A 19,557-nucleotide genomic window follows, 5' to 3' on the forward strand; every position below is an offset into this window, starting at 1 on the left:
CTTGTAAGAGTAATGTAATAAGAAAAAAATGTAGAAAGGCTCTTTTACGTTTACATTTGGTGCCTTTACATTTTTGCCATTTCTGATTTTACAGCCTGAAACTATAAAAAGCATTTAAATGTTCTTAGCTCTGTTGGGTTTGTTAAACACTTAAAATTCAATTTGTTTTTGATGAATTAATTACAAGTCAGTTATTTCCAAAAAGCAGCTCTACAATAACCCAAAGATCTAGAATTATATGTCATATATTTCATTCTTTTCTCATATTTTAGTATAATTCGAACCGTAAATTAGAATGACTCAATAATCAAAATTTTACTTTGTATTCACTATGAACTGTTTTAAAACAATTGGTTTGCATGTATGCTAATGCCAACATGGCCTATAAAGTATTAGCATACTGTGTGTCATACTTTAAATTTATTAGTCGGAAAACATATTACACAAACGCATATTGAAGAAACACGCAGCAGTCAATATAAAGCATTTTTTATAGGAGAAATTGCAACTAGGTCAAATATATTAACTGCTGCTGTTTCCAGAATAGATACGTTGTACTTTCTGTAGCCAAGCACTCGAATTTCTGTAAAAGCATATTTCTGTTATTGTTTTGTTTGATTTTACATTCATGCTCTCAAGATAAGACGGAAATTGAGTTTTTACTATCTGATCATAATTGCTTTAGAAACAGTGAAATGTGTATTTGAAAGGTTATTATCTAGAGCAAAAATGTACAATCGAGTATCACAAAATGAGCAAAACACTTTTGTAAATATTTATATCTCGAATCGTCTGTACTTTTAGGAACAAGGTAATTTTATTTTCCACTGGAATATTTTTCCTCGTTCTCCTATGTCAGCTTTCAAATCAGTTTTTTTATTAGAACTAAGATATGATATTTGTGTTATTGAATCTACGCAAAAAGAATAAATCAGCTTGGAAATCAATGGAAATTACAGCACACTAGTTATGAAACATAATCCAAAATATCTTTGTACTTACATACTAACTTTGTCGTCTGTTTGTAAAGGCGATATATTTGGAAGTTGATATATTGGAAAGTGGAATTATCCCCCCGTGAGCAAAGTGACTTATTTTGCACAGCAACTAAAACTACAGCACGATTTGAGACTCAGCGCTTTGTAAGCTGTATTCTGAACCATTTGGTACATTTTTCAGTGTGTCCCATTTTTACAAACCGCCGGACACCGATTACATTTGCAGCAAAAGCAATTTTTCTGGAATGCACAGCTGCCATGATCTTCCACCGTTTATAAACGGTACAAGGGAATGTCAGCTTACTTGGGAGCAGAAACACATGCCAGAGTATGCAAACGACGATCAGTTTTGCATCAATTGGCATCTGTATTATTCTACTTGTTCGGATAATAATCCGAACCCATTTCAAAACACCATATCATTTGATAATATTGGATTGGCATGGATTGCTATATTTTTGGTAAGTGGTATAAGTAGCATACTTTTACTTTATAATTGAGGCTCATTACTAGATCCAGTTTTTATTCCTACAGTTCCAAGTCAATATATCAGGAGTTATCTTATTGGTAACGACATAAATAATTCTGATATCTTTATCTTCGAACATATTCAACAATATACAACAGATAATTTTAACAATATACAACAGATAATAATAAGAGTTTTCGCGCATTTGTATCTATATTTTTGAATCTACAAATTTGAATGTAACTGAGTTACGTTAAAATTTGGATGAACTTAAAAACAAATGATTTTTTGATAGCAACATTGTTTTTTCTTTTTTAATATGTATTTTAAGTCTTCTTCACAATTTATATCCGTTTGTATTAGACAGAATGTTTTGAGGAAAAACGCTTTTAAGGCCAACTTTTATCTTTGTTCCACGTATCCTTTTTCCATGAGGTTCCTAGAGCCATTTCCAATTGAAACATGAGAATCATGTAAAAGTTGAAATAACTTGTATATAAATAACTAACAAAACCTAATCTGCTTTTTATCTTCTTCTACAGGAACTCAAAACCCAATTTTTCTTTCTCTCCAAAACTCATTACCTCAAACCTGCATAAGTGCTGACGGTCCTCGGGATTTGTATTTTCCACTTTGCTTTTGGATATTTTAGGCAAAATATATAAATATGTATGCACAAAAGTATGTATAAAAGCAGTGGAAAGTGAAGAATCCAATTTTAATTTAGTTCAAAAAAAGTGCAGGTTTTTATAGTTCACCATAGTGAAAATGGTGTATAGACAGGGGTATGGGAGTTGTTTGTAAGTAGATCTCAAAACTGCTACGTGTGTAAAAGAAAAACTGTTAAAACCTACAAATATTATACAGTTCTTGAAATGATTTGAAAGAAAAGTTCTTTAAGTGTCTATGACCGAATTTCCACGTTTGTCATCATAAGTTCGTCCTTTTAAGAAACATGGTCATTGGCAAAACCAAAAACAAATTGCGTATGGGACAGTCCAGGGTTTGTCCAATGTAATTTTTACAAAAGGTATCTAAAGTGTAACAGGTCCTATTTAAAATAATTTTATTTTAATTAATTAAAATTGAGAACAAATTAGTCTAAATTACTTTAAAAGTGGGCGTTTTGCCAACGTTAACCCATCAACTTCAAAATAGTTCTGTTGTTAAAGTCTAAATACTTAAATATTTCAAATACATAATATAAACGGCAAAAACTGTAGAATTCCTAGAAAACAGCAAAGCTGTAGATTTTGGTCCTTACTCAAAAAGTAAGTTTTCCAAGTGCCTCAAGTATTACTCATTTTCAATTTCCTAAATTTTTAAATTTAAATACATATAGATTACAATCACAACTTTTATGAAGCGCATAAGTAGTATTCCTTAAAGCTATATTTTCCATATTTTATGGTGTAAAAAACGACATTTTTATCTGAAAAAGTGGAATAATACATTTTTGTTAAAATATGTGTTGTGCCTGACAAAGAAACTGCATTTGATCATGACAAACACAAAAATTGTAGGAATTTTTTCGGGGGATGCTAGTAGTTACTAAATGTACTCTCTTTTACGCATTCATTAGCATTTATTCCTGTTCCAAAAAATAAGTAGATGATTAAGCTTACTTGCAAATGCCGAACATCTAGTAATGATCCTAATTATTTAATATATCAGTTCTTGAGGAAGAAAAATGATTAACTGATAATTGCAAGGATTTCTAGAGATAGCTTTAAGCTAAGTAAAATTTGTGAATGATGCTATACTACGAAAAACCTACTACTTTTAGATTTGATACTAAATTCAAACGCAAGATTCACTCTGTACATTTTAGGTGATATCCTTGGAGGGTTGGACAGAAATTATGTACTACGTCCAAGACGGCCACAGTTTTTGGGATTGGATATATTTTGTACTGCTTATTGTGGTAAGTAGAATACACTTAATCGGTAATAAAATACTGTATGAGAAAATGTATTTACTGATTAACACCACGGTACAAATACCACAAAAAAGTTAAAGATCTGTAAAATAACATTAGATTCAACGTTATTGAAGCAAAATGGTTGCGCTGTTTGTGAGCACTTATAATATTTAACGTATTCTCTATCTTTTACGAGCACATTATAATTTATCTTAAAAAACATGTAACATTTGGTTGCTAGATGAAAATAAAACTTCTATTGACATGTGTGTGAGGATTTCCTTCAATGAAGCTGTCCATCATATTTAGTAACCTCCAACGGTTTCCAAATATTCAAATATTTCAATGATTTTGGCATAGAAATGAATAATGTTAACTTTTTGGATTTTTTCCAAAATCCGCCTTTGTTATGACTCCGATGTCCCATTTACATACCAGCACTTAGATTGTCTTCCAAGAAATATTTTTGTGCTGGAGAGAAATCGTTTACTATTTATCACCCCACATTATATCATGATGAATCTAACCGATATCACTTTTCTTTCGGTGTCATCGATTTAACTCAGGCTTTATTAAAGTTGAGTTTTGCATTCAACACTTAAGTCCTTCTTTCTGCATGTCAAGTGCCGGAGAAATCCGGATATCCCAGAGGCTGGCACTTCGAATTCTAGATATTTGAAAACTTGAAAAATATTCAGAAACCATGGGAGTCAACTTTTATGCTCATATTTGCTACGATTCGATATTGTCATTTTAAGTACTGATTTTTGCTTTATAACGAATGTCTCGAGCAGCTGACGACTTAAAAATGGGATTAGTATGTTAGGATGTCGTCCTTACTTTACTTATTTGAGGGTATTGTTTTCAGATCGGTTCATTTTTTATGATCAACCTCTGTCTAACATCATAGTGAAAATGGTGTATAGACAGGGGCATGGGAGTTGTTTGTAAGTAGATCTCAAAACTGCTACGTGTGTAAAAGAAAAACTGTTAAAACATACAAATATTATACAGTTCTTGAAATGATTTGAAATAAAAGTTCTTTAACTGTCTATGAGCGAATTTCCACGTTTGTCATCATAAGTTCGTCATTTTAAGAAACATGGTCATTGGCAAAACCAAAAACAAATTGCGTATGGGACAGTCCAGGGTTTGTCCAATACAATTTTTACAAAAGGCATCTAAAGTGTAGCAGGTCCTAATTAAACTAATTTTATTTTAATTAATTAAAATTGAGAACGAATTATTCTAAATTACTTTAAAAGTGAGCGTTTTGCCCAACGTTTCGTTTTCCCATCAACGTCAAAATAGTTCTGTTGTTAAAGTCTAAATACTTAAATATTTCAAATACATAATATAAATGGCAAAAACTGTAGAATTTTTAGGAAATAGCAAAGCTGTAGAGTTCCTTACTCAAAAGGTAAGTTTTCCAACTGCCTCAAGTACTACTCATCTTCAATCTCCTAAATTTTAAAAATTGAATACATATAGATTACAATCACAACTTTTATGAAGCGCCCGACAGTAAGTCATAAGTAGTATTCCTTAAAGCTATATTTTCCATATTTTTATGGTATAAAAAACGACATTTTTATCTGAAAAAGTGGAATAATACATTTTTTTTCAGAAAAATTTTCAGAAACCATGGGAGTCAACTTTTATGCTCATATTTGCTACGATTCGATATTGTCATTTTAAGTACTGATTTTTGCTTTGCTTTATATCGAATGTCTCGTGCAGCTGATGACTTAAAAATGGGCTTAGTATGTTAGGATGTCGTCCTTACTTTACTTATTTGAGGGTATTGTTTTCAGATCGGTTCATTTTTTATGATCAACCTCTGTCTAGTCGTCATAGCTACACAATTTTCTGAAACAAAGAAAAGGGAGATGGAGAGAATGCGACTGGAAAGAGCCCGGTTCCAAAGTAGCAGTACGTTAGCTTCATCGACAAATAATAGCGAACCAACCAGCTGCTATGCGGAAATCGTAAAGTATATCGCCCATTTATGGAGACGATCCAAACGACGAGTGTTGAAGAAAATTCGGCTCTACAGGGTACAAAGGGATTTAAGGAGAGATCAAAAGATTTCAATGGGAGAGACTATAAGACTTAATTACACTAAGAGACATCACCCCAATTGCCCAAAAATTAGGCCAACGGTGCGTTGAAACAATTAGCCAGAAAGTTAATAAAACTAATTATCTGGTCATTTTTAGCAATCTCAAAGTTTGCCCAGCACTCGAGCTGTGTCTCGAGCCAGCTCCGTTTGCCTCAGTGATCCTGGATTTCTGAGAGCAGATGATGTCGAACTGGCCGTCGTTTCTTCACGACGACCGGGATTATTGCGAGTTCCTGCCATATCAAGTCAGGAAATTTCATCCAACAACAACGATGTAAGTGCGCTTTGTTTATTTCCTTATAGCCCGTTGTTCTGGAGTATACTTAATAATAGCCAAATTCGACAATAATTATTTATTAGTTGTTTCCAACCCTTGTCTGGTCATAACGAAAATAGCCTCTTAGTGTTACATCAATGAAGAGATGGCCTTATAAGGTCCCATAAGTATTATTAAAATATATAATGGCGGATTCCTGTGGTAGAAGCAATATTAGTTAGCACAACTTACCTTAGAAAAAAAGTTCAAGAAAGCAGCAGTAGGTTCAAAATTATTTTTAATGGTCTTTACCTGCAGCAAATGAGTCGTTTTAAAATCGCCCAAAATGTTTTCAAGATTTTCACAATTGAAGTATTCGGTGCGATACATTTAATCTCATAGGTAGGCTTTCTGATTAGTTTCACACTTCACAGTAAAGACATAAATTGTATCCGTCCTAATCGTTACAAAATTAAAATTGTCTGATTTTTTAGCGACTACTTCTTCAACTTCATATTTTTGTGATTGATGTTAAGTATTTTAATTGTATGCCCTGTTTGTCATGATTTAAACTTTAATCAACGTTGAGTTTAATTAAATTTTAATTAAGACTGTGATTATATAACAATGATGACACTGTGATCAACTGAAATTGGTTCAACTTCACCGAGTTTAAAGCTAAAATCCCCCTATTTTAGAGCCCCGAGAATGATATAGTCGAAACGTTGGCCCCTGAAAAATAGTGTTCATTTTTTGCCACCATCTATTGACCATGAAACCCACAGGCCTAAATAGACATATTTTACTGTTTATCTGGTATACTTACTTCTTATAAAAACCAATTATTAATGGAACATTCTATTTTTTGGTGACATATTTTTTGTTTTTGGTCCAATCTACGACAATAAATTTTTATCAAAAACTCATAGTTTGTGGCTCTTTAGTAATATTACTTTTTTGGTGAAATTTGAGGGAAGGCAATATAAGTATTTTGACTTTCCCATGTTTTAGCAAGAGATACTTCATGCTCGACTACATTTTTCACACTCAGAGCACTTTCTTAAATTCAATATCAACTTGAACTTGGTCAAGAGAATAAAGCTTTAAGAAAATCAATTTAAACTACTTATATATAAATAACTTTTATAGATTTGTCTACAAATTAATATATTTTATTTAACTAGGCACCAAACAGACACCGAAAACAGGAAAAAGTAGAAATGTTTAATTCCGAAAAAGTTTGATATGAGCTCCATTTATTTTGTGCCATTTCAGAATTCCACCAATCTGTTATCCCCAACCTCGTTGCAAAATAATCGACGTCGTTCGTCCGTTATGTTCAGCGATATCATCGTACTTCACGGACAAAACGTTTCGCCGACCACATCCGCATCCAACCTATTATCAGTGAACATTGATAAGAAAAATGTGTGCTCCAGCGAGAAAACGACCCAAGCAGGTAAGATAAAATAGAGGGAATTTTCCATCAGGAACTTGCAACTGAAACAAAAATCGTCATAAAACATTTGGTGATCTCCTTTAACCTGTGATGTTTTTTGAAGTCTGAAATTTCATTTATTCAACTTTAAAATAATTTCATGATTAAATTTGTCAGCACAGTTAAACAGTTACAGGGTGTTACAAACTGATGCAACAAGGTAACGGGAATTCAAAAAAGCTACGTTCGCTTTGAAAGCCTTTTTAGGATTATTAGCAGCATGTTTGCATTTATATTTTTCGGACGGTCTTTTAATGAAATGGGAAATGTTTATAAGTTTAAAAGTGAGCGCATTAGCATGTCTTTTATCAGTTTTCTCTGTTGACGAATATTAGATACACCGCAATGCAGTTTAAGTAGCCTATTCACAAATGGCAAGAAAGCAGAAAAAAGCCTCAAATTAATTTACCTGGACCTATAAATGTTGTTTTCAGGAGACGGAAACATCTGGCAGATTACGGGGCCAGCAAATCCTCAACAGATGTTGGAAACGAAACAGCAAATAGCTCAAGAATGTAGCGACTTAATGAACGGCGAAGCCCTCACATGTCAGGAACTGTTAGCATTGGGCGCAATAAATGCGGCTTTACCTACTGGACAGGTGGTTTTGGATTCTTTTTTCGATTCCCTGTCCAAAGGAATGAATAACCGGCAGAAAACCAGCGAGGAATATTTTAACCATCCTCAGCAAAATATAGAAGAAGTAGGGATTTAATCCGACCTGTTCCGGTAAATTATAACCGTGGGCAATTTTCAGGATTTTAGCTGCTGTATGGACTTGTGGCACTGCGAGTCCGAATATAAAAATGAGAAACGCTCAAAAATCTACATATTCACATGCATGCTGGTTAAGGGTGTGGTGAAAGCAATTAGAACCGTTAGAAAGTATATAAAACTTCTAGTAGAACATAAACTTTTTCAACACGGTATACTATTCGCTATTTTAATTAACACTTTATCTATGGGCATTGAACATCACGAACAGTCTAAATGGCTAACTCATTGTGTCGAAGTCACTAACGTTATTTTTTCCGGAGTGTTTGCCGTCGAAATGGTACTGAAAGTGATTGCAGAAGGGCCGTTTGGTTACATTTCGAACGGATTCAATGTCTTCGATGGAGTAATTGTAATTTTAAGGTAAACATTAATTTTTAGATAGAGAAACACATAAACTCGTGAAATTTTAGTGCTATAGAATTATTCAAGAATTTCACAAAACACGACGAAGAACTCCACACAGATTCAGGACTCTCGGTGCTAAGAACTTTCAGGCTATTAAGGATATTAAAACTGGTTCGTTTCATGCCGAATCTGAGGAGACAGTTGTTTGTCATGTTAAGGACAATGGACAATGTCGCTATTTTCTTCTCTTTGCTTATCCTTTTCATATTCATATTCAGGTAAGTGTAAGCTGAATTAGAATTATTTCGGGTTCATAACTTTGATATACCTATCATCATGTCGTACATGACAAAAGCTATTTAGTGGTAAATAATTGTTTGTGTTGCAAGCTGTAACATGTCCGTCTTCTCTTTTTTCTTTTTTGTCTTTTTTATCGTGCAATCTTTCTTAAGGCTTAATAAGCTTTAAAGCGTCAATTATAAGTGATTTAATAAAAATTATAAAGTTGGATTGTGAAATATGAACTTAGTAGTTATCTACAAAAATATCGTGGTTTTGTGATTTTAATTTGACGAAATAGATCGGAAATAGATTGATTCTATATTTGATAGATGAAATTGGCATTAATTAGTATTTACAAGTGAATCAATGAGTAAGATCAAATAACGCACATTTTTATTAGCAAATAACTTCAAAAATATTCTCTAAATCTAAATCTTAAATAACCCTAATTATTAATAATTGGTGATAAAGTTTTTTATGGAACATTTTGTTTAAAAGATCATGAAATTTTATTGTTAGTGTGATCAAAACTTTGAGAGAAATCATGCAATGCTTTTGATGATGAAGATGGTGCACTTGAAACGAACATTAAAGTTAATTTACGATTTGAGGTAATTATTTAAATGTTCTTTTTATGCAGAGACATTCCTGGGCAATGGAAAATCTTGAAGTGTATGATACACATCAAATTTTTTTACCAACTACCCCAACATGCTTTACTGAAAGTTAATAGTTTCGTTAAAAACAGATATATGCGTTAGTGATAAACATAGAACGAGAAAATTAGTTTATTAGTTTCTATTCGATGAACACAACACAAATGACAATTTCCGCATGCAGAGGTTACCGCTTACGACCAATTTCAGCAAAATTTACAGTTAATAAATTTCCCCAATGTATGTCGAACTTGAAATGATTCACAACCTGAAAGCTCAATAAATTTAAAAAAAAGTCTTTGTTATACTAGATGTTTGCCTCAGTTTCGATTCATTCTGCACCAAAATTTACGAGCAATATATTTTGATAGTACGCAAGGAGCGAAAGAAATGGGGCGTATTTTTGTTCTGTTAGAACACATAACGGTAAAGCAAATGAAATAAGGCAGAATCGAGCATTTTGGTGTAACGGGTAACTTAATTGGATTCATTCCGTTGTAGCAACTCTTCAACGCAACAACATGCAGTTTGAACATTGTAAACGAAAACTGCATTCGAAAAGTAGACGATTAAAATCCAGACTTCTGTATGGCCAAGCAGAAATACTTACTAACGATTTCGCAAAGTACTATCGACACAGGCACGTGATTTTTAAGAAAAATTTGGGGAATCTCTGTTCGACTTATTCTTATACATTTGACAAAATATATTGTGAAAAATGAAATATAGATGGCTTTTTAAGGAGGAGACCAGGTTGACACCTTACCAAATATTCATGGTCACTTCGTGTTGGAAATGCTTTGCATTTGCACTTCACACACATTTTTTTTTCAGTGTAAAGGTCACGAGAAAAATTAAATGAACAGTTTTTCCGTATTCAAAACTCGTCAAATTATTGTTTTTTACATACTTATATTCTTATTCTAAATAATGTTTAAAAGGGACACATTTCGGACGAAAAATTTTCCCGGGCAATAAAAATCATATTTCTCATTTTATCCCTCCCATGAATATTCAGAAATTATTCCATTACTCTTATTAACCTCCTCAAATATCTGAAAACATAGCAATTTTAAATTTTATCCTAAATCCTTTATATTAAGCAGTATCTTAAGCATTTGAATTTCCCAACTTTAATAAACCACCCTGTACACCGCACCGTAAATATTTAACTTCAACTAAAAATCTCGAATATTTCATAATAAGATAATTCATTATATTTTTGTAAAATTGTTAGAAACTTTATAAATAGAAAGTTCAATGCAAAAAAAATATACTGAACAAACACAAACAAAACTAATCAAGTAAAACATATTAATGGATTTGCAAATGAACTAAATTTGGTGCAGTAATTGAGTTCAAATTTGTAAACTGTAATCAATCTAATTACATATTCTAAAAGACGAAAAGTTCATATTTCACCCGAATCAGACACAAAAGTTTTAGGTTTTATTAAAAGCCTTGGCCCACAGGTAAACATCAAACAGTAATAGAACGAAACAATTTTCATATAGTAGCTTTTGTCTAAATGTATGGAATGTATTAACAAATAATGACAAAACACTGTACAGGGATTAGAATTATCCAAACAATATAACATTCATTAAATGAATAAACTGAATTCTGGGTAGGGGTGGCATTTGATTTGTGTACATACGTTATATAGAATATTTGATTTTTTTCATTTAGTTTTGATGTTTAGCAGGATATGTATACTGTGTACACTACTCTGTGATTTCTTGTAATTCTATTTTTAGTTTATTTAATATTTTTTTGCACTTTAAACTGCACATTTCCTTTACACGATCAGACACACTACACTATTGTACATAGAACAATATACACGCCAGTCTATGGACATTGTACATTAACTGTAAAGCTTCATTACTGTTGATTTCAATTCGTACTAACATTCCAAATATCACAAAACGTCAATTACTGAAAAATGTTCAAATGGAATATTTTATGCCTTGAAGATTAAATGATAATTCTGACAGTAATTTTTCTATTATCAAGGCTTTATGTTTCCTATACGTGTTACGAAATGCATGCAAGGGGAAAGTATAGGTGATGTGGATGAAAGCAGTATTTTTCTTCCAAACCTATTTTATATTAACCTGCGCCTAAAATTTTTAAAACTTAAAACTGATTTTTTTCAATAATTTTCAATAAACGCCTACAGTTTAAAATATTTTTAAATTACATACAAATCTTATTCTATTTAAAATTTTTATTAATATAATTGTATCTGTAACTGTATGGGTTCGAAAAAAAGTATAGTTGCAGCATATAAAAGGCATTAATAGAGAAAGTTTCATTTCGGAGCTTTTCTTAAAAATAAAAAACAACTTTCAATCAGGGCGAATGTCAAGACTGGTTTTGATAGATTTTATTTGGAATATTTATTTACTGTTTTCAAACAGCAAATATAATTTTAATTAATGTTTAACTTCAAACATACATCCGAAAAATTTATTTGCGCTTCGTAAAAATAGCACATATAATTGTATATACAGTATTTATTCGGAAATATATAATATCAAAAAAACCGAAACAGTTTGATAATAGCCCAACAATGGAAAATATGCAACGTTTTCAGGGCATTTTAACGGCCTATTAAATTATCTATAGATTAAGCATTAAATTTGGTATTTCCATCCGATGTGTATTTTTTTATGCATCACATAAAGTAGTTGAATGTGAGAAGATTTGCTGTCTGCAGCAAAAATATTAATAAATTTTAACGAATTTATACTTTTTCGGTCCAAAATTCGCACGTTTTGCAACATTGTTTCAGAATTAAGCCAACCGTTATAGCTTTACTACAAAATGTTATGTAAAAATGAAAAGAAGAATAGCAAATTTGTAACTGAATGATTTGGCCATAAGTTAATTGGTTTTTGTCTCTGTTTCAAAGAATATAAGTATTCATCGTGTCCACATTACTGAATATACGTGTTTGAATGTATGCATATGCCGGCGTCAAATAGCGAAATTCGCTAATCCCTAAAATGTCTAGGCATTTCGGATATTGCTGGCAATTAATGTAACTGCTATACCGTTACCCTAATTGACTAACAATTTTAGTAATTTCCCATCCTGACTGAAAGATTTACCTCTGTAACCAGCGAGTTACAGTATTATCTTACCCCCTTTAATCCTTTTCTGTTCCAAGACTTTTTCTTAGTTTCAATCGACTAATAGTAATTGTTTTTTTTAAACACGCCCTGAGTTTTTTATATTTGCATGGTCCAAAACTATGCTCGAAATAATCTATTATAAGTTATTTGAAAACTGTTTTCTTAGATGCATAAGTTTTTCGTAAATATATTCGCGTTCTCTTCGACTGCAAATGGCTATTTGGTCAACTAACTGGTAATATTACATCTTTAAGGCATAATATTCCATATCACTTAAACAACGTATCTGATTTTTTAACCGGACTCGAAACGAAAGATTCACAATTAACCGTCATCAAATTTCATGAAGTACTAACCATCATTAAATATTAAATAGTTGATTTTTGGGATGTTTTTAGTATACTGGGTATGAATATTTTCGGGTGCAAGTTTTGTAAAGCGGAGGAAAAATATACGGAAGCGGGCGGAGTCTGCAAAACGAATTCTGATGAAGATAAAGATAGGAAAAACTTTGACTCCCTTTTATGGTCACTTGTGACTGTTTTTCAGGTACTTATCTTTCTTCCTAAACCGATGAGCTGCATTTAGTTTTCCTTAGGAGCACATATTTATTTACCAAGCGACGGTCACATGCGGTATTTAAATTGAGCTCTTAAACACTAAATGCAGTTTCAATATTTTTTTTCTAAACTTCTACTGGCAATCTTACGAAGAGGATCAGTCTTGTCACCCTCCAAAGGTAGGTTTAAGTTTTGCTTGAACTCTTAGAATAGTAAGATTTTTTTAATAATACATAGACATACAAAATGCATGATTGTTTTTATGTTTAACATGACAAAAGTTCGAACAGGTTTTAATGAAGTCGCTAACAATGTTTCGACTACAACGGAACAGATTATAAAGTAACGTATATTAAATACGTTTCAAACTTACATGTCTAACAGTACGGTTCATCTGCTGCATAAATAAAAGGATATATTGCTCAATGTCTCATTAATTTCGCTTAAATTTTCTTTTCGTTACACTAAATGGCTTTGTGCATGTTTTGCCGACATTTGCTTGTTTTCTGTTGAAGTGCTTTTCGTTAAACCTCCCATGTTTAAAGATTAGATTTTAAACTTAGATACTTTTTTAACTAATTACAGGATACATCTATTTTAGCAATCAATTTTTGAGATAAAATTAATTCAAAACGTCCATACCATCGACAATCTGCGTTCATCAATATCTAGATCGTGAACAGATAAGTAAAATGGTGTTTTCTATTCTTCAATTCACCTAATAATAGACGGAACAAACCGCCTTTGTAATTTTTGAATGACAAACTGCTCGTTTTATTAGTAAAAAAAGCAAATGATTTTTTTTATTTATATAAAGACAAAAAGAAAATATATAAAGACCGAATTAGTGTCTTAAAGTAAGCTCTTTTATTAACGTTAACGAGTTGATATGGCTCCGAAAATAATTTAGAATCTGCAGAAATTCGTCGTACAGCAAAAAGCACAATAGGTAATGAATTTGATGCAGCTGTATTTATGTAGCTCCGAATTTCATTTTAGTATTAAGCCAGTTCACAAGAAACGAAAATATTCAATTCTATTGAGTCTTACCAAAGGGAATACATTTTAGTAATTTGTTGATTAATTAAATATTAATATTTCGAAGATAGAAAAACACAGAAGAAGTAAAACCACTGGTTTTACGATCGTCAATTAAGAAGGGTAGTCAACTGAAAAATCAACATATACAAAATTGAAAATGTTCACATGTATTGTATCTTATTCGTAGTAAAACGTGCACGGAAACCACAAGAGTTTACCACACCGCTTGCGTTTGTAAAGTGCATTTAATAACTAATTATACTTTACTGTGCATCTAAAAAAACTCGTTCTTTCAGAAATACGTTTTATTTCTAACTTAAATAGCAAACGCGAGATGGTCTTTACTGCACTCGATAATTGACCAGAATCCAATGCGCGTTTTTAGTCAACTTCAGTGCAATAAAATATCACTTCTCGCACTAGTTAGATAAATATTAAATATATATTAAATGGGTAACTACAGCTGAAAACTAACTATTCCGATTCCCAGCAGTTAGCTATTGCTATTCTGAGAATTTAATTTAATTTAATATATTTAACCCATATTGCATGTAATTATAGAGTAGCTAGTAACATACCTACAAAACTAGAAACTGTTTTTTTGTTTGGCTTTGTGTGATTTCTCTATCAACATGTCACCCCTGCAGTTGTGTATGTCGCCTATTAATATACTAACACTCGTTTATAGAGTTTACCGCGTACCTATAGATTGAAGTTTTGATACAATTTTTCGTAGAATAGTTGCAGATTTCGACCAATTGAATGACACAAATAGCTTGAGTTAATTGTAGTTGATGATCAGTCTACTTTAAAAAATGTTTTAGAGTATTATATAAAAAAATGTATATAGAAAATTCACACTCAAATCACTTGAAACATAGGAAAATTAACAAACGTAGAATGCAGCTCGTATAACACGTTTTTAAATATTAAAAATGAATTTACCTTATCTAAAAATTTAATAAAAATGAATTAAACGTTGTTAATTAACTTCAATTTCAATTATTTTTTTACACGGTATGCAAGCTTACATGATGCGTACTATAATTGCTTCATATATCTGTGGCTATGACTTGGCAACGCAGGGGTATGAAAATCTAATTAAAATTTTCTCTTACTATTAACTTGGTGCCAGACAGGTTTTCTGTACCTACACATCTAAATGAATTTTCCAACATTATGTATAATTGGCAAAAATTATACGATGTACTTGCTTTTATATATCTAGTTTGTCACTAGTAATTCTGATTCAGTAATTCAGTAAAATTTCCGGCACATTTATAGCCTGGAAACAGAATGTCATTCAAACTGAAAATAACGAAGGACTCGGAAGAAAATCATTGATAAAAGTGAAAAATCATGCATTCAATCATTTCAATTTTTTATCACAAATATAAGCGCAACAGAACAGAATGTTTCCTATTTCCATGCTTCCATTAAAGATACAGTTTTGTTATTATCAGAAACATTTATTCGGCTTTCAAGCAAATCGAATAAACGTTACGTTAAGATAATGGATATTATCGCATGATGATATCCAGCAGTTTATTTTTAAAATAGAGCGGAAAGTAATTTGAGAAAAAACGTTTTTATTATTTTTTTAAGTCTTTGTGAAATGACTGGTGCTTCAACTGCTGCTGCTGCTGTATTTATATTATCATGTGCTGGAACGACGGTGGGGGAAAGTGACGCACCAGGATTGGGCGGGCTTAGTTTGGGTTAGTTTCGGTGACGTGATTTAAGGAGGAGCAAAAGAATGGGTGGTGCTCGCTCCTCTATTAGTATTAATTCATTCATTTAAAGAATACATACTTTTTCTTTTATGAAATGACCCGATACTTTTACTAAATTTGTAACTAGCAAGCGAATAATGTTCTTGAATTGATAAAATGGCAAGCATGTAAGCTCGCATTCTGGTTAAAGCTTTGAACTTGTGTCAAAAAAACGGTAGAATCGCGCGAAATGGTTGTTTACAAACAACTATAAAAAGCAGACAAATAGCATAAAAATAGTGGATACTAAGTCAAATTATTAATAAAAAGATAACTGCATCAACATAACAAAACGCTAACAAAAACCCGTTACCTTTTCCCAGCATCCTCGGTATGTACCTGTTTGGCGGTAAGTTTTGCAATTATATAGACGAGAAAGGTGTCCTGCGAGATTGCGGATGTGAGATGCTGGAGCTGAAAGATGAAAGATGCCAATGCGACCGCAAGCATTTTAACAACATCCTCTGGGCCACAGTCACCGTTTTTCAAGTGAGATCTTTCTTTAATTTTAATTTAAACCCGAGATCTTTAGTCTAAATACTATTTACACCTTTAGGTTTTTTCCAGGATCTCTGAGAGTCCTTCATCTTCAACTAGAATATAAAATTACTTACCTAGGTTATACTGGAGTTCGGCGATATTTAAATATGGTCTCTAACAAAGACACTTAAAGAATTTTCTTTAAGTTCAAAATGAACAGTAATGACTAAAGTGTCCAAGAGTGTTCAAAAATAAATTTATAAACAAGTATTCCACTTTAGTTTGTATGTGATATTATCTCACAAGTATATCTACCATTAAATATGTTTTATGTGAGATTGACCACTGTTGCTTATGGAACATTTTTACATCCAGAAATCAGCAGTTTATTGTACTAATAAAGTTAACCAAGTATGAACGTGGTTAATTAGTTGGCATCGATAAAATCCAGAAGACTAAAAGAAGTAACGGCTGCAGCAGCAGACTATTAGCTACTTTCCAAATTAGGAATGTTATACGAAGACATAAAAAGGACAATAAATGGCGCATTGAAAAAAATGCAAAAAACACATTTTTTTTCGCATCCATGCAGACGGGATTTTGGCGTGCATGAGTACTAAACTTCAAAGAGTTATAGTCATTGGGTATTTAGGTACTTCTTAATTAATACTAAGGGATTATTAGCTTAATTTAATGATTGAGCTAATATTCCGGTTTTATTAGTCGTCTTCAGTTTTTTTATTACACTATTGTATGTAAGCTTTGTTCGTCTTGACCTAGCAGGTAGCAAAGCTAAAGAGTCTTGCTGCTGCAGCCGCTTTTGCGTTGTCTAAGACCTACAAGGTTTCCATTACTGCTATAGACACTATTTTCTCTCTTCATCTGCAAAAAAAAAACGATTTTAGCGGTTCGCAGTAATTTTCGATGCGAACCAAAATTAGCTGTTGTGTTTTAAATTAATTAGTTTTTCCTTTACAATACATATAATCCAGTCGGAGTTGAAGATAGAATCAGCCACATGAAGCAAAACTTTTTCGGTCATCATTACATGAAGAATTATAAAAATATTCGTTCAGTAACGCTTTTTTTATTTAAGAAAATACAAAGTCAAAAGTTACTAACAAGTCACAATGAACCAAAGTCTAAACAATTCCCGTTAAGATCACACAAATAAACAAAACTATGTATTGTTCGAAAGAACAATTTCTCTTTACCTATTGTTTGCTGTAACATTCACGAATGCCTCGTTTTGTAACTAGTGGAGTTTCTTGAAGTACTGGTAAATTCTGCCTATTTTCATCAGATTTTTCAAACTGATGTTTGCAGCAGAATATCTTGGACTCTTTAGTTTCAAACACTGTCCCCGATATTGTCGAACATTTTATTTAAAAATAACTTTATAACTGCCAATATATCGTCGTAAGCCAACTTTTTTAGGTCGCCCTCTGCTCGTACATAAGGTAGTGATGATCGCTAGCGAAAAATGCTTCTTGCAAAGGGTTTTTGGTGGTGGACTAAGTTTTAGCAAGCACAAAGGTTGAACGAACAATTTGTAGAATCACAAATCTTCAATGAAGTAAAATGCTCAGTGTTCTAAAGAAAAAATTCCAGTGTTAGAAAATTCTCACAAGTATACTAAAGAAGTTTTACTTGCATATTTCTATCTTACTGATTATTGGTCTTAATTATAAACGCAAAATTTCCATATTTAAATGGCGTTTGTTACGTCTATGTAGCGTTTAAAAAATAAGCGGTTTGATTGTCATCCTTCGTCTGAGTTAGAAAATAAAAACGCTACAAAATATTCAAAACATGTTACATTTGGCTCGGCTACCGCTGTATCGGAAGAATGCATTTTAATAAGTATTCTTTTTATCTTCCTGTATTTAAATAAACTTTGTAAATTTATTCTTCTCTTTGTCTTCTAAACGGTTCATTTTGTATTTCCGCTTGAGATAAGGATACATTTTCAAGCTCGAATATCTCAAAGTGTTCAATTATGGTAGTGAAAATAGCAGAATAGCAAAGGTAGTTTTAAGAGATTCTCCCAACCGTGACTGTGTTTGCAGGGAACGTCAATTTTAGATCAAAATGCTGAACTGAATAAAAATATTTATGCAAGAAAGAAACCGTCGCAATTTTCTGTACAAACAACAAATTGATTATAATGTCTGCATTAACTTGTTAGATTTCTGGTCCCCAACGGTTTTCAAAGATTGGAAGAAAGGAAATTCTCTCTTACAATAGGAGAGTTATGGTTTCGGACTTTGTTTTTGAAGTTGGTCATCTGTTTCTTATATGCTGTATACTTTAAACTTTATATAACATGTATCTATGAGTTCTCGTATACTCGTAGATGCTACAAAATGTAGTTAAAAATAATAATAAACACTTTTGAATTGTAGATTTTAACTCAAGAAGATTGGAACATGGTTCTTTCGAACGGAATGGCCCGTACTTCCCACTGGGCAGCATTATATTTTGTTGCTTTGATGACATTCGGGAATTATGTACTCTTTAATCTCTTGGTCGCCATCCTAGTCGAAGGATTTAGTTCTGAGCGAAACGAAAGGAGAGAAAGAGAGCAACGGGAACTGGCTCGAAGAAAAATGTCTTGCATCTTGGAAGCAAATTTTCGGGAAGGTAGCGAAGCCAGCAGTAAATCGGAAAGTGGATCAACCGATAGTTACTCAAACGTGAGCAACTTTACAAGACTTTTATCTAAACTCTTAGTAGCAGCGAAATGTCAATTTCAGGGAAAGAGGAATTATTTTCGATCAGCGGACGAAATCGGAAAAATGAAAAATATAAGCGGCGAAAAGTCGATATCAGGATTAACCAATTGTGGCGTAAAGGATGTGAACTCCAAAGACGGTTGCTACAGAAGGGAGCCAAAATGCAATATTCAAAAAGAGTCTTTGCTAAAGCAACCATTGGTACAGGTAAGAAGTGGCCAAAAATTACTACTATTTAACAAACGGTTTTGTCAAAAGTCTAAAAAAGTTTAATTATCATGTATCGTCACTCCTCGCAGTTACGTTATTAGGTATTGCCACTAATTATTATATGGTCAGTTAGTTACAACACATTAGCAGCTGGATCCAAGTTCGAATTTCTGTTCTTAATTCACAACTTCCATCAATGCCTAAACTTAATATTTTTTTAAATATTTACATAACATTCCAATTAAATCACACATTTATATAGGTAAACAGACTCGAAATCTACCATGCGATACGA

General features: G+C 32.3%; 1 protein-coding gene across 4 annotated transcripts in view; it reads left to right on the plus strand.

Moving 5' to 3' along the window:
- LOC109544639 (voltage-dependent T-type calcium channel subunit alpha-1G) overlaps positions 1-19,557 on the plus strand; it is a 58,982-nt gene that overhangs the window by 22,563 nt on the left and 16,862 nt on the right. For 3 of the 4 annotated variants that reach the window (XM_048663498.1, XM_048663500.1, XM_048663501.1), the window contains exons 4-14: positions 1,180-1,459; positions 3,299-3,391; positions 5,203-5,550; positions 5,608-5,784; positions 7,042-7,225; positions 7,699-7,967; positions 8,022-8,401; positions 8,452-8,664; positions 16,161-16,326; positions 18,723-19,013; positions 19,074-19,259. In XM_048663498.1, coding sequence (XP_048519455.1) covers positions 1,180-1,459; positions 3,299-3,391; positions 5,203-5,550; positions 5,608-5,784; positions 7,042-7,225; positions 7,699-7,967; positions 8,022-8,401; positions 8,452-8,664; positions 16,161-16,326; positions 18,723-19,013; positions 19,074-19,259 — 2,587 coding nt within the window. Of the gene's footprint in view, positions 1-1,179; positions 1,460-3,298; positions 3,392-5,202; positions 5,551-5,607; positions 5,785-7,041; positions 7,226-7,698; positions 7,968-8,021; positions 8,402-8,451; positions 8,665-12,862; positions 13,014-16,160; positions 16,327-18,722; positions 19,014-19,073; positions 19,260-19,557 lie in introns of all 4 variants that reach the window. The other variant, XM_048663499.1, reaches the window with a different exon arrangement.

Source organism: Dendroctonus ponderosae, unplaced genomic scaffold (assembly GCF_020466585.1).
Source record: "Dendroctonus ponderosae isolate FM_Combo_2020 unplaced genomic scaffold, Dpon_F_20191213v2 Dpon_F_20191213_2, whole genome shotgun sequence".
NCBI lineage: Eukaryota > Metazoa > Arthropoda > Insecta > Coleoptera > Curculionidae > Dendroctonus > Dendroctonus ponderosae.